General features: G+C 39.6%; 1 protein-coding gene across 1 annotated transcript; it reads left to right on the forward strand.

Annotated features, from left to right (window-relative positions):
• The first annotated feature begins 73 nt into the window (after positions 1 to 73).
• On the forward strand, positions 74 to 3,210 carry prnpb (prion protein b). The gene is made up of 2 exons (XM_030064647.1): positions 74 to 139; positions 1,112 to 3,210. Exons 1-2 carry the CDS (start codon positions 96 to 98, stop codon positions 2,679 to 2,681), a joined length of 1,614 nt encoding a protein of 537 aa, XP_029920507.1. The 5' UTR covers positions 74 to 95; the 3' UTR covers positions 2,682 to 3,210.
• The last annotated feature ends 13,571 nt before the right edge of the window (positions 3,211 to 16,781 follow it).

Consider the following 16,781-nt stretch of genomic DNA (forward strand, 5'->3'; position numbering starts at 1 on the left):
CGCTTTATGTTACGGGGCGCGCCGAATCATTGTAAACGCGGTTTAGCCGTCACTGCAGGGCGGTAAAGAGACAAGGAAAGAGCAAACGCACCTGTATGGGCTTAAGACAGGCGTCCCACCCCTCTAAACCTTCTCAAATGTTAGTGAGGTATACGTCTTTGTGATACTGTAGTTTTAGTGTGAATGCCACATGACAGGTAATTAGCTTGGAACGCTGGCTATAAAAAAAAAAAAACCAAAAAAAACCAAAAAAAAAAAACAACAACAACATGTAGAATCAATGACAAATGACAGTAATTAATGCAATTCATGCCAAACAGCTCTATATAAGATCTATTTACTTTGTGATATAAAATATACGGTATACATTAAGTGAAGGAGTAACAAACAGTTGTACAGGAGGGTATTTTGAGGGAAAGTCATCAAATATTTTTGCTGAAAATACATACGATGTTTGTTTCACCCCTCTGGCTGCTAGAACCTTTCGAGCACCGCCGTCTTTATATCCTGAATCAAAACGAGCGCACCCCATCCAGACGAACCCACCCAAGGCCAGAGCTGACAACATAACGGAGCACAGAGGAGAACATTTTATAAATAATACTAGGATTAAATCATAACAGTACCGATAGGTCATAAATTGACGGTAAGACAGAAATAAAATACAATTTTTCAGAATGATGATGTTGAGTAGCTGTGATATCTGTATGTTAGATCCGAGTAAGCGCGACGAGGGAGAAATAAAGCAGTGCGCATTGATGTGATGCTAGCAGGTGATAATATGATCATAACGGTAGCAGCACATCCTGAGGCGGATGTCTCCCATCGTGGAGCCAACAAAGATTATTAACGCTCAACATGTCTTTGATACAGTAATAAGATTGTACTTGGAAGGATTCAATTTCTGGTCATGTGGGCAACAGAAAATATAAATCTTTATTTAATCAACGCAATTCAGGCCATATCTCATGCAAGGCAATACTGCATTAAAAAGGAAAATTAAGTTCTTATGCAGGCCATCACATAGAAGACAGAGAAACATAACGAGGCTCAAGGTGTCTTAATTACTATCTTAATTACTTTCACTCATTCTGAAACACTTCTCTTTTAGGGCCATGATGCGAAGGTTGTATGAGGTGGCCCTGGTGGCCCTGCTAATTACATCTCTCCTCAACACTGAATCAACATGGGCTAAAAAAGGCAGCAGCAGCAGCAGCAGCAGCAAGAAATCCTCATCTTCCAGCAACAGGGGCTCGTCCTCATCCTCCTCATCGTCATCATCATCTTCAAAACAGAAACCCTCGAAAACAACTAACACTCAGTCAGGAAACTACCCCAGACAGCCCAGCAGTAACCCCAATCCATATCCTGCTGGTGGAAGCTATCCTTATCCAGGAAGAGGCAACACCAATCCTGGAGGATATCCCAACCAGAACCCAGCAGGTGGATACCCTGCAGCCGGAAGTTACCCCAACCAGTACCCAGGCAGAGCCAATCCTGGAGGATATCCCAACCAGAACCCAGCAGGTGGATACCCTGCAGCCGGAAGTTACCCTGGAGCTGGCAGTTACCCCAACCAGTACCCAGGCAGAGCCAATCCTGGAGGCTATCCTAACCAGAACCCTGCAGGTGGGTATCCAGGTGCAGGTGGGTATCCCAACCAAAATCCAGGCAGAGGAAATTATCCAAATCAGTACCCAGCTGCTGGAGGCTACCCGGCAGCAGGTGGCTATCCTAACCAGTATCCAGGCAGAGCTGGTAGCTACCCAGGAGGATATCCAAATCAGTACCCAGGAGCAGGTGGCTATCCTAACCAATATCCAGGCAGGGGAGGCATCAGCCCAGGTGGATACCCCCACCAGTACCCAGCAGCAGGTGGCTACCCAGTCAGAGGAGGAAGTGCTGGACAGGGCTGGGGTCAGGCCGGCACATATCCAGGGGGTTACCCTGGTGGAGGGATGGCAGGATATCCCAACTGGAACCCAAATAATAAGATTCTCAGTCCCCGCTATGGTGGAGGAGGTTATGGATATGGTGGTTACGGGATGGGAGGGTCTCCTTTCTCACGTTCTGTTCAGAATATGGGGTACAGTCCCTCTATTAAGTCCAAGGGTTTTGCCAAAAAAGCCCTTGTGGCCGCCGGTGTCGGGGCTGTGGCAGGTATGGCAATAGGTTATGGACTAGGGCGCTTTCCTCGACCACATTTCAGCTTCCGCAACCCCGAAGAAGAGTATTATTACAATAACTACATGTACCGCCGTTACGGTTCCCAGTCCACTGATGAAAATGACTTTGGCCGTGATTACACCTACAAACCTCCACCTCGTGCACAGTCCTATGACAACTTCATGGGTGGCTGTATGAACAGGACGGATCTCTTAAAGGATCAAGGCACCGGTTCTCGAGTAGTACTGACACCAGCTCCTAACGGGCAGGCTGGAGGCGGCAGGGAGGATGACGACACTGTAAGCATTGAAGAAATTGGCTACCCAGCCCTAATAGAGCAAATGAAGGCGCGGCTCTGTGTTGAGCACTACATGAACTACTCTGAGCGTTTCCTGCAGAGACAGTCGTCAGAGCAGCAGTACCCGCATAACCGGAGCAACCCTCTCAGCTACATGCTGGTGCAGCTTTTCACCTCCCTCCTCATGCTCCTGAGCAGCATGATCCTGCTCCAGTGAGAGCAACATTTACCTTTAACAACATCCCAGACAGTTTTACATTTTAGCGCCATCCATTACTTTGCACTCATATAGCCTATTGCTAATCTATAAAGTCTACTTACAATGAACCATAACATCATCTTTATTCTTTTGACTATACTCACTTATGTGAAAACAGGCAGACACCAGGGAAAGAAACATCCATATAATAGAATACCTAAAGATATTACTTTTAATGCACATGAATTTGTTTAAAACTTAACTGTCAGCTCATTTTTGTGTTTACACGTCACACTAATTATTTCTTAATTTTGTTAGAATTTAATTTTGCACCTTTTGCACTTTTTAAAATCCATGTGGCACGATTTGAGCATTGAAAACAGATTCATGCTAATGCATGGTGTTTATGTAGTTTTTTGTTAATGCTTCAAAACTTTCAAACTCTTGTCTCTGTAAAATAATATGTAGTGACATTGAGAATCTTATGTATTTTACAGAAAGCTGTTTATAACGTGGCCAGATGAATATCTTGACATTGATTCAATAATTCAATGCCCTTATACAAAGGAAAATTTTATTTATTAATTTTTGGAATTATGTAAAATTCCTGCTAAAAGGTGATAAAAATCTATAGGACTGATGTACACATGTGGACAAAATAATGGAAACAGCAATGCAGGTGAGTTGTATTAAGATGGCTACAATTAGCTGTATAAGGTGGCTTCAAAGGACACCAGCAATAACTAAGTGAATTTTCTCAGCTGATCTCAAAAAGATGCCAAAATAGCCAGCAGCCCGACTGCAGGTACGACAGTCACAATCACTGCCAAATGAATCAGTGTGGAAATGGGAACAGTCATCGAAATCATGACAGCAAGTGCCAAACATGGACAAATTGCACTAGAAAAGAGGAACAGGGATACACACATTTGATTGGTTGAATGCTAAACCTCACAAAACTATAGCCTCAATAATCACCACAGTGTTTAATCATCGACTACATGACATAGGGCTGCCATTCAGACATTTCTTGTATCCAACACCATCTCCCAACTATGCTTACAAAATATGGTCCGACGAGTTCTCATTCAAAATGTGGTATTCACTTGGATGGGTTTACCTTTGGAGGAAGAAAAAAGATACACCCAAACAGCAACGTATGTTCACACTCGTTGGGTGAGCATGTCGTGGAAGTCATCTGGACTTAGGATCGGCCTGCATTCTTGTGCAACAGCCAAGGAATAAAAGGCTATTTGACAGGGTCAGGTGCAATCATCCCACATGATGTTGTCATATTCCACCATGATGAGGCCCCAGTGCACACTACTCAAGACTGGTTTCTTGAAAGTCAGGATTAAGTCAGATTTCTTGTGTTGCACCTGAATTGACAGATATAAACATCGTTGGACCTTTATGGGAAGTTGTGGAGGTTATACTTGAAGAATATTAAAGACACGACGGGACATGGACAGAAGTGAGCAGCAGTGAGCACGGTGCTATTCCTTATACGGTACATGATATTCACATGTTCTTGCACGTTTCCATTATTTTCTTCACATCTTGTGGAAACCTGACTTGGATGTTAGAGCAAATGGGGGTGACAGCTGGTATTTCAATGGGCTAAGGGGATAACAAGTGTCCGCCTTTCATCATAGGTTTCGTTTTAATTTCAACATCTGTATTCTAACCATGATAACGACTACCTGCTTCACCACCTGCCTCGTCTGTTTTTGTTCTGGTCTTTTGTGTTGCAGGCTGGCATGGTGGGTGGGGTTGGGACACTCATTAGTCCTAATGGGATCATACACTGAGGTACTGTGTTGTGCACTATGTTAAGCATAGTCGCTTTGGATTATTATTTTAATTATTTTTATTTGTTTACACCATGCATCATGTGTTTACGACAACACATTAGGGCCATTGTGGGGAGAAAAAAAATTAAGGAGCCTGGGGTGGGGAGTAATATTCTTAGGAAAAAACTCAGAATTTATTAGGAAAAATTTGGAAATTTATATTCTCATCAGCATCTGGACTTTGACGAAACATTGCTGTAACTTGGGCCGATTCATAAGAAAACAATATTGTGATTCTGGACTAAAATCACCAGGCTTTCCTTGTTACTAAATCCTATTGCAAAGTAAAATTTGATGAGGTCATGAGCTGCAGGCCTGATACAGTACATGGAAGCCATGTGCTTCGTTGACCAAAAAGTAAAAGAAAAACTATTTTTCTGAGTTTTATTCTCACAAATTTGTGAGTTTTTTTCTCGAAAATGTATGACTTTAATCTCAGAAATTCTGATTTTTTTTTTTTTTTTTTTTTTTTTGGTCAGATAACCTCCACCCCCCACCCCCCTTGGCTACAATGTAGTTAATTCCGTTGATTAGTTTCCTAGTTTATAAATGGATCCTTCATGCCTTGATTCATTTTGAATGTGCATCATCCTTTTTTGTTACCTCTTAAGGCAGGGTTGTAAATCCATATCACAATGCCTATATGTAACACTTACATTTTTATTACGGTATCTTGCCCCATAGTTTACAGTCTTGTCAGACTTGTCAGACAGCTGATCTTTCTGACTATAAGCTGCCAGTCAGTTCACATACTGCCCTGTTCCTACCAGCATGCTGAAGCCATGTGGCTACTCTGTCATGGTATAAAGGAGCAGCCCAAATTTTGTGGAGTGAGACGAGAAGATCAATACCAGTTCAATCCATCCAGTTCAAAGGTGGAAACGGGCTGCATGCTAACTGACTCACAACAATGAATGGCTGCAGGGAGAAGACACGAGCTTAGTTCCTGTGAAGTGAACATACTACACATTCCATCACCATCATCACAAAGCCATTTTACTGAAATGATACATGTTGTGTCTTTATGACACAGTAAAAACATCAAAACGAGATGTTAGTTTTACATAGAGCTACTGTACAGTCATAACTCCCCTGCATACCCTTAGTATACAAAATGTGTCTCGAGTAATCATGAGTAATTAGTTGTGTCCAAGCACATGGAAATCTAAGTGTGTTTTGATCAGTCAGATTTCAAATGCTTCTTGGGTGTGTTCAGACTTGGCTTTCCTGCGGTTAGACACAGTGGGATAGCTTTCTGATTACTCAAGATGCATTTTGTACGCCAAGTGTAAAGGGAATATTTGACATTTTTGCATGTTCCTTCCATGAAGTCACTTTTGAGATTGGTTTCCATGCCTTGGACTGGCACTACCTTCACTTTTTTCATCCATAGTCACTGATTGCTCTGTTAACTTCCATCAGAACCAATCAGAAATGGGGTTAGGTACGTGGCCACAACTTCTCAACTATCCAGATCTTCCCACGGTACTTTGACTTCCACATAGGGAAGTGTTGGCTGAGTATCAGACAACAGTAGCTGGTCCTGTGCTAGGCTAGTCCTGACTCTGTGACTGTATTGTAAATTGCTGAATGAATGCTTGTATTTCCCAATCTGTCGCCTCTGCTTGCCTTGCCCTTTACATTTGATAACAGGCACTGACTGACAGTTACAGTGAGCTTCATTAGTCTTTGGACAGCTATAGACTTTGGGGTGGTTGCTTCATAGTGTTGATTTGACTGCAAAATAACACAATGTTTTAATCACATTCAAGTGAAGACTGTTCATATCCTTTTGAAGGGATTTTCAGTCAAACTACTTCAATCAGTTAAAAAGAACAACCTGCTCTTTATATTCATTGTTCCCCATTTCAGTCTTAAATACCAGTGAATCTCACTATTTACTGTGTCTAGATCGGTTCATTTTTTGATAGCAATGGATCTTTATCTTGTAAATATGTTCCAGCGACTGAATTGTTGTTTATCTGATTATCCTATTTAAATTTTCGCTTTTTATTCTTTGACTCTCTCCGTAATGTTGTCATATTCGACCATAGGGTTGGGTACTGGACCCTTATCAGTCATTTCAGGGCTTGTAATTGCAGGCTTTCGTCCAAATGAAGTTCCAACAATTCTCTTTTCAGTGATTTTAAATAATTACTTGAACACGCTGATATCTTTGCTTCTTCACATTTTGTGTGGAGAAAATAACAGACCATCTTCTAGTGCAATTATTTTTTGATCTTGGTTAACGTTTGGTTATTTTAGTGTAGGAAATGACATTTTCAGTCTTAACTCTCACAGTGACTGTGTGAACACAAACTATTGTGAGGTAGCTGTGATATTTGTGAGGTAGTGATATTTGTTTATAGGATACAAAAGTAGTATTATGGCAGAATTACATCATCTGCTTGTTTACCATTATTGAATCTGGTGCATAGTTTTCACTCCTAAAGGTGCAATTTTCTAATAATTTAAAACTAGATTTCAATACCCAACCCTAGTGTCTAGGTTGTAGAATATCTGTCAAGTGCACTTACTCCTCTTTAAGACTGGATATTCTGTGACTGTGGTGTTGTGCTGATATGTTGGGAATGTAGACATCTTTGCAAATCAGTTGGTTTTGACATGTACCTGTACACATTTTTGGTTGCTTACTGTGTATTAAATACTGTAGGTAATGTGTAATTGTTATAGATGTTTAGTTGGTTATGAAAATGTAAGACAACTGTTGTTTTCCCTGCATAAACAATATCACGTCACAAATAAAGACATGTATTCTCCCTGTTCATATATTTATATATTATATTATATTATATTATATGCAAACAAACTGACAAGTCATGAGCACTACACTGTTGCTTCTCTTTCTTTGGGTAGTTGCTTTCAGTTGTCAGTCGAAATAATTGTCTATACAAAAAATGATGCATCACAAGCTGACAGATGCTATGAAATGGCATCCACTTCCTGTCTCCTGAGTGTGTGTGGCTGTGCCCCCACCACCTCCCCACCTTGTTTCAAAGTGTTGCCAGAGACAGTTGGAGTTGTGTATGGAAGTTTTTTTGGCCTGTTTACTCAAATGGCAATACATTTTGGAATAGGAAAAGCACTGTGCAGTTCAGTCATGCAATTTGCAGCCGATTATTCAATATGTAAAGTGGTAATACAATCCTCAATTTGGTTCATCATTTTTATTCAAAATTAGAATGAGTGTTCAAGCAACTAAATTTCATATTACTGTTTTTTTCTTGGTCTCTTTATTCAAATGCCAATGTATTTTACAATTGGAAATTTATTGTGCAAGCAAACAGCCCCAGTTTATTTTATTCACTTGTCACCATACTCTTTTGGTGCAATTCAAATGGTCAGTTCTCTCATCAGGGTGCGTGTTCAGTTCGGACATCACATCCTCGGTCAGTGACAAACAAACTGGGTAACAGGCAGCCTTTCTTTTATTTTTTACCTCAGATAATGTCCATGTGTTCAACCTACAGTTCAGGCATCAGTGTATTACAGTTGTACAGTCGGTGGTATATCATTTATCTACATCCTCATGCTAAGGCATTACAAGCTAATGCGTCCTTGGCTTGGGGAAAGTTAGTAGCTTGATAAAGACCCACTAACACCACTCAGGGTGGAATGTGAGGAAACATGGCTCCATCCTGTATGAGGAGAGTCTGCTGACGCCATGACCTCCCTCCTCACAGAGCTGAGGGTGTGTATGGATGCTGTCCACAGACCTCACCACACATGGGGAAGCACATTATTAGTTTATTGATAGCAGTTTTAGCTGCACCAATGAGTGTAATGTTATTGTCTTTAGTAAACTGCTGCTCTTTAAGTGCATGATTTTCCCATTTATTTGTTTATCTGTGGGAACTGTGACTTGGACTTGTCCGCTATTAGGTGAACAAGTATAGCTTGGGTGCTTGGTAGGGCTGTGTATTGCCAACAACTGCACAATATGATATTTGTCATGATACAGAGGCCACAATATGATATACACCATGATACACACTATATTGGATATTGTCCATGTTCTATGCAGAATTTAGTGCAACAGCTCATTCATTCATTCATCTTCTAAATCGCTTGTCCTCACTAGGGTCGCGGGGGGTGCTGGAGCCTATCCCAGCACTCACAGGGCGAAGGCAGTGAAACACCCTGGACAGGTCGCCAGTCCATCGCAGGGCATAGTGCAACAGCTATAAACTGTATATTGGTTAAATGGAACAAAAACAATTTAGGCCCACAGAGATCCTAAAAGTACAGTAAAAAAAAAATTCTCTTTTTCAAATCAGAGTTTTTGAATGTAAAGTAAACTTAAAACTTTCAACTTTTCTGTTTTCCCTTATAGCTTGGTGCAACAAACAATGGATATGCATTTGTCTTTAAGTGCACACCATACATATTATATCACTCATGTCCAAATCCTGACTGTCTGACTGTCTGGTGTCTGCAGAAAACAAAATGCTCCCATATTTTTGCCTTCAGTTTTGCCGGCGGTGAATAGACTTTCTCCTCCTCCATGTCTGTATGTTGCTTTGAACTGAGATCTACCGCTGTTGGAAACAATGTACTAGACCTGTGCTGCCACTGATGTTTTTTCTACATTGTGCAATGAGTGCCTTTACTTTTAAAGACAACTGTGCATCAGCCTGGAGTTTGTCACAATATATTGCCATATCGATATTTTCAGCACAGCCCTAGAGCTCAGACAGTGCCACCACATCGTGCTCGAGCAGCTCCACCAAGAGGGTGAGTGTGTCACGGGGCTCTCACTCAGTGAACAGGCACTGGTTGAAGACTGTACTCAAGTACCTGACCCTCAGGTGAGGATTCAGAAAGCTTGGTGTTTAGCAGATGTATCCAACTCACAGCTCACAGGTACAATATAAGTCAACCCCACAACTGTTTCATTCACCACATCACATTCATCCATTCAAGGAGAACCTGATTGATTTACTGTTTACAAACTGTAACAATCACCTCAGCATCTCCATATTGATCATTTGACCTGGCTTTATTGGCTTGATCACGTGGGTAACAGAGTCTAACAGCTGTTGTAGAATGTAAGACCCCCATGTTTAACAGAAAACTGAGGTCTAAAACAGAATTCAAATGAAGTTGGATTTTGGGGAGCCTTTAGAATGTGTGTGTGTGTGTGTGTGTGTGTGTGTGTGTGTCCAGGAAAATTAACACAGCATTGATTGACGTACAGATGCCCAAAGCCTTTGCAAAATTGTGACCCTTGTCTTTCTCCCTGTGCCTCTCCCAGCTGTGTTGCATGGTGACTGCAGCCCAGCCCAGCCCAGCCCAGCCCTCTGCCCCTCTGCAGCCTGCCCCGCCTCCCAGCCTGGCTGTCACTGCAGCTGGCCATCACCTCTGTGCTGCTGCGGCTGTGCCCATGCTGCGACCCACAGCTGTCATTTTACCTTCACTTCTACACATGCTGACTTTCAAGTCCACTTCGTGGACTTTGTATTATTCAACTCAGGATTGTTCATAAATGAGAATTAAACTTGTTTTGTTAACTTGATAATAATTAAACTTCAATCCCTGTCTTGTGTTATTTTTTATGGTGACAGTCATGGTTCCTCTTGAATTTAAATTTTTTTGAATTTTTTCACATTAGCACACATTACAATCATCAACAGCAAAAATAATAACCTACAGAAACATTTACATCTCTCAATTTGCTGGTGTGAAGAAATTACAAACTTTTCTACCTGATGCTGCCCACCGGCCTAATGGGTAATGTTAGTGCATCATGCATTTGCATATTTAATTTCTCAAAATTGATGGCAGTGTGGCTTTTAATAGAAATTGTGATGAATCACTGAGGAATTTCATTGCTGAGATTTCAAACTGTTGGAAAGAGCTCGCCTGCATCCTGGGTCCGCTCATCAAGAGAGAAGCTTCCTGACTTTTAGAAGCTTGTTTTGCATACCATTCAGGATAAAAGCAAAGTGAAATGCTTATTTTGAGTATTAATGTGATTGCTAAGGTTGATGTGACTCAGTGGTGTCATTTTTTATGTCTTGTCTTGATGTCTGAGGGGCCTGTTGTCTATTAGTTAATGTCAAGTTTTATCCTTTGACTTTAACAGCGTATTAAAGGTCTAATCTAGAGCACATTTGTCCCACTATTAACTGTCTTTTATTTTTGTTGCTATTCTTGCAGTTGATACACGGTCAGATAATGGTGCAGCTACAGCTATAGATTCCTTTTAAAGATATTTTGAAGCCATAAATGGTATGATTGTTTTATGAAGCAAAAACACTGGAGAATAAGGACATGTGTCCTAAATCACAGGGGCAGGATCTGATGGTTGTGAAGCGGAGAGTTCTCCTTCAGCAAATGTGCATACATATTTACTCATAACTGACATCCTTAAAGAAATCTGGATTGTCTCTTTAATTAAACTTTTTTAATTGTATTTGTTCAGTTATTTTATCAGTTAAACCAAAGCCAGAGTGGGAATTGTCAGTATTTTTGTGCCTGAATGTTGAAGTTCTCGTTGGAAAGCTATGGAATCCCGTTTCCGCCAGGGAGAAAATAGAAAAAAAAAAAAAAAAAAAACATATGGTAAATCATAATTATGAGATAAAAAGTCGAAATTATGAGATAAAAATTTGAAATTATGAGATAAAAAGTCATAATTATGAGAGAAGATTTGAATTTATGAGATTAAAGAAAAGTCGAAGTTATGAGATAGAACCGTCAAAACTATGACATATAAAAGTCATAATTATGATAATGATAAAAAGTTGAAATTGTGAGATAAAATGTGAAATTATGAGATAGAAAGATCAAATTTTTGAGGAAAAAAACTTCAATTTCAATACAGCAGCTGGAAACATCTGGTCAGTGTCACAGTAACACATGGATGCACTGTGCGTACTTGGTATCTCAGAATTTACACTTTTTATCTCATAATTTCGACTTTTTATTTCAGAATTTTGACTTTTTATCTAATAATTATGACTTACCACGGGGATTTTTTTTTCTTATTAGCAATCTGGTTTTATCTCAAACTAATAAAATAATCCATCAGTTCCCCTCACAATGCTGTAACCTGTCAGTGTGTCTGAGGGTGCTCACCTTTTGCAATTCTCGTGATTTTACTCAAAGTTTGTAAATGAGAACATGTGCAATCCACTGAAATATGAAACTATGTAAATTATTTTTAAATGCAGGACTGTGGGAGGTTGTCAGATGGCAAGCGATGAATCAAATGAGGATGTGTCATTTGAAGACTATATATAAAAAGGTGGTGGGAAAGAGGAGCCACAGATACACTAAATATTTAAGTATGATGAATGTCATTCTCCTGTACTCTTTATTTCACCCAGTTGGACCCAAACTAAAGCGCAGATGGATAAACTGATGTCAAGCCATCCTAGGCTGAAGTGCACTCAACCACTTCTAAAAATAGCACTACAACACTGCTTATGAGGCTGACTAACTTACATTTCTAAAGCACACATTTTAGCAAAGATAAGTTAAAATAATAATTTAATTTAACATGCACTGTCATGTTAAATTGTAAAAAAAAAAACAAAAAAAAAACATGCTTTTCCACAATTAATACAGGTGATGAAATTAATTGTGTGGATAATCCAATAATATGAATTTCCATCACTCTAATAAATTTCTCAACTCTTTGCATTCTGTTTAAATGGGAAATGTTCCTGGCAAAACCTCATCTGACTGGACGAAGTGTTCTAGGACATCTTGTCCTACTGCCTCAGATAGGAGCTTTACACCATTGCACATCTAACTTTGATAGATAGAGGGCAGCAGTAAAAACATTCTTGCAGACCTTGCAGAGCTCTGGGATTTGGTGCCAGCATGCACTGATGTGTATGAACTGATGTGGTTGTACCCCAAGCACTACATCTTCACATTTTCAATACAATGCATTTGATCTGCACTATCTCTGCTGGAAGTCAAATATCGAAAGGTAATTTTTTTGTAACCTGATAAAGATGTTGTCTTACAGTGATGCAGTCTGATGTGATATAGTCTGATAGTGATGTAGTCTGACAGTGATGCAGTCTGAGTGGGACTGATGGTGATGTCATCTGATGATGCTGTAGTTTGGTGGTGATCTTATGGTGATGCAGTATGATGGTGATGCATTCTGATGTTGATATAGGATGATGGTAATGTAATCTGGTGATGTAGTCTGATAGTGATGTAATCTGGCGATGTAGTCTGATAGTGATGTAGTCTGGTGATGTAGTCTGATGTGGTATAGTCCAATAGTGATGTAATCTGACAGTGATGTAGCCTGACAATTATGTAATCTGATGTTGATGTAGGCTGATATTGATGTAGTCTGATGATATAATCTGATGGTGATGTCTGATAGTGATGTAGTCTGGTGATGTACTCTGAAAGTTATGTAGCCATGAACCTAAACTTAATGTTTTACTAAAAGATTCCATCTCTCGCCTTATGTTTCATCTCCACCTCATTACATGAGCCTCACATAAACAAGTGTGCATGGTCTAAAAACAGTGCTGTGTTCTCACCACATTCTCACTGCACATTCTGTTTTTTATAAATACCATCTTATGTGCAGGAAATGGTGTATGCATGGTTTTTATGTATACACATTGTTTATGCATTTGGTCCCAGATCGTGGTCCAGATCAAGACCGTGATGCATCGTAAGTATATTTTGGTGAATTTCAGCTTTGTTACCTTGTACCAAAACACTTAGTTTGTGCCTGTGTGCAAGGTTTTCTAGCAAAGTGGGCAGAGGGACTTTTTCAGTGACAACATCCTGTTGCTCCCTTCGCTCACCGTCCAGCTGACATGCATGCCCTGTCGCTCCAGTCTCCCTTTATCCAGACATGTAGCAGCTTTTTAATGACTCCGGTGCATGTAATTGATTGGAAACTGAGCAATCATGTCCAGTGGGAGCACCATTAGGTGCTTTGGAGAAATGTTTTAATTTTTTTTTTTTTTTTCTTTCATTTTTTGCTGTGGAACCTTTGATCTGTTCTTAAACTAAGATCACACACCTCTGGTATGTGATTCTTCCTTTCCATACTCCTCTCTGCTCACACTTGTCATGTCTTCACAACTTGTATGCTGCTTGATGTTTTTCACATGGGCCCAAGCAGGTTGATCACAACACGAGTTTTGATATCAGTGGCTCCACCCTCTAAACCATCTCTCAGTATCTCTTGTAGGTCATCAACTATTTCCTCTAAAGGCTCAAGAGATGCTGGTCTTGAGGAACCAGGTGTTACGATCACAGGGAGGACTGTGTCTGGTTGGGGGTAATTCAGCAGAGAACTGGCCACACTGTTAAAGTGGTGCTCTTGAAGAGTGGCAAGCCATCAGTGTTCACAGAATTTTCATTTCTCCTACTTTCTCAAGCACTTCACTGCAAAAACGCAAAATCTTACCAAGATTATTTGTCTTATTTCAAGTCAAAAATGTCTTATTTCTAGTCAAAATATCTCATTACACTTAAAATAAGACATGATCACCTCAGAAGTAAATTGTTTTTAGACAATTTTCACTTGTTTCAAGTGAAAAATTTGCACTGGCAAAATTTGCCAGTGGAAAAAGTGAAAATTCACTTGAAAAAAGTGAAAATGAGCTAGAAACAAGAAACAAATTTTGCCAATGAAACAAGCAAACTTTCACTTGTTTCAAGCAAATTTTCACTTGAAACATGAGACAACTGTCTAAAAACAAGTTACTTCTGAGGTGATCATGTCTTATTTTAAGTGTAATGAGATATTTTGACTAGGAATAAGACATTTTTGACTTGAAATAAGACAAATAATCTTGGTAAGATTTTGAGTTTTTGCAGTGTTGTCTGGGGTACTGTTGATGTTCCTGTGTTAGTGTCTCCCTAATATCTAAATGTACATATTGCATGTCAGACATTGTGTGAACTGCAGTGTTTGTTAGTGTCTGCAACAGGGCACAAGTGGCGGAAAGCGATTCTGGGCGGCCATGAATTTTTAAGCCCTTCGGGAGGTCGTCCAAGGCTGCATGCAAGAGTATCCTCCTCCTCAGTCTCTTCTGAGCTCCTTCACCCCTCCATGTCTGCAGCCTCCAGGTCACACGCTGGAGTAGCAGACACTTCTGCTTGATCCAGTTCATTCTCCTCTTTCACCTGTTCCATCTCTTCCTGTTCACTTTCCTCCTCTCTCTGCACGGCCTCTGACTGGTGATTATGAAAAGACAGCAGGGTCCGACTCAAGTGCTTCCATTGCCAAGTATTTGATTTATTTTTTACATGTGTTACTATCTTGTCTTGCATTATATTTAACAACATAGATTTGATGTTTTCATTACATGTTTATTGTTCAACAACACTGAATCCAAGACTCATTGACTGTCCTATTTGAATCAACAGAAAAAAATATCAAAATTCATATCAAAATTAGTTACATATACAAAATATGTGTTTGCATATTAACCAGTTATTATTTTCCAAATGCACCTTTGACAGCATTACAGCCTTGACTTTATGTGGGTAGGTCTCTATACACTTTGCACATCTGGACAGTGGAATTTATCTCTCAGTCTCAGTCCTCTATTCAGACTTAAACAACATTTTTCTCCACGTCCTCCAGCATTTGGTTGGTTGAGCAACAGAAAATTTATAATTTTGATAATCGATTATTGTAAAGGTTTATGTTGTAAAGATTGTAAAGCTGTTTGAGAGAATCTGATCTGGAGCTATAAAAATGAAATTTACTTGACTTGAAATCAATTATACCACTAATAGGAGACATGAAATATTTGCAAATCAAATCTATCATATGTAGTCAGTCTAATCTAATACCGCTCTTCTGGTCACCTGTCAGTCAGTCACTGTAGACACGGTGAGGAGGTTTACTTTTGAAAAATGTCCTCCATATCCATATACTCCATTCAGAGTTTATCTGCAGAGCTCTCTCAGCTCAGTCTTCCTTGCTGTTTGCCAGCTGTCCTCATTCCTTGCTTCTCAGCACCTTTTAGCTCCGTTTAGGAGGACCTCTAGTGGTAAGATAAGGTACTTTGCCAATACAGCCCCAAAGAAGCTTCATCCATTAACTCCTCTAAAAGACTACTATCACAGTTTGCATCCAACATTTTATATATTTCAGTGTGATGAAGCATGTGAGAATAGATTTTAGGTTAGGTTATTATAAAATGTCATGCATTGTTTTTGGAATATTACTCATATTCTCAAAAGGACTGTGCGATTTGACCAAAATCCCATATCCTGATATCATTTCATTGTCATTTCGTATCCAGATGAGGATACATATCACACCATAGCACATTTGCTCTTCACGTAACATCATCTGAGGGCAGTACTCGAGTTGAGGGGGGATGAGGGTGGATGGCATCCCCCCTGAAATAAAAATGGTCAAAATCATCCCCCCTGTAAAACTGCCATCCTCACTTTTCATCAAGTAAAAAAAAATTGACCATCCCCCCTGAATTTTTTTTACAACTCGACTACTGTCTGAGGGTGACTCTTAACTTGGTAGAAAACCTTCTGGGTTCTTTTAAAAGAGTCTCAACACTACGAACAGGAGCAAAGACTGTACTGTCCAGTATTTCTCTGCCTTTAAGGATGATAAGTGGCTATACTCTTAAGTACCATAAAAGTGTATACCTGCACTGCATCTCTGTGGTCTGCTATTTAATCCTGTAAGGTTGCTCTGTATTCTCAGACTGAACACTCTGCTTATGCTGTCAGGCAAATCAAAATCAGGAAGGCTAGTTAGCAATATTAGGCTTGACTTTCTTCTCACCTTTCTCAAGGTGAGAAGAAAGTCCTCCAGAAATAACAAGAAACATCTAAAATAATATTGTGGCACGATTCATAGCCAGTTATCAAAGGCTATAAAACTATGCAGTAGAAATGCAATTAATTTCCATTCAGTTAAAATAAGAATAATGCATGAAAAAAGACAATTTTTCTAAAGTTAATTTTAAAAATTGAATAAAAATGTTCTGCAAGACTAAAACAATATTTTGTTCTCTGGCAGAGAACCAGACATTTTTATTAGATTTCAAGCTTTCAAATGCTGAGTTTCAGCCATTCAAATTGTTTGTTTTTTGTTTGTTTGTTTTTTCAGTTTTTAAATATGCTGTGATAAATATTCCATAGTAGGGCTCAACAATATATTGTAATGATATAATTATCTAGATATGAACATGTGTGATGTTAACATCTCAAAAGGCAGCAAGATATCAAATTTAGGATTTAGTGTGAGCCTAAGACACTCACTGGTCTG

The sequence above is a fragment of the Myripristis murdjan genome, chromosome 12 (assembly GCF_902150065.1).
Source record: "Myripristis murdjan chromosome 12, fMyrMur1.1, whole genome shotgun sequence".
Taxonomy (NCBI): domain Eukaryota; kingdom Metazoa; phylum Chordata; class Actinopteri; order Holocentriformes; family Holocentridae; genus Myripristis; species Myripristis murdjan.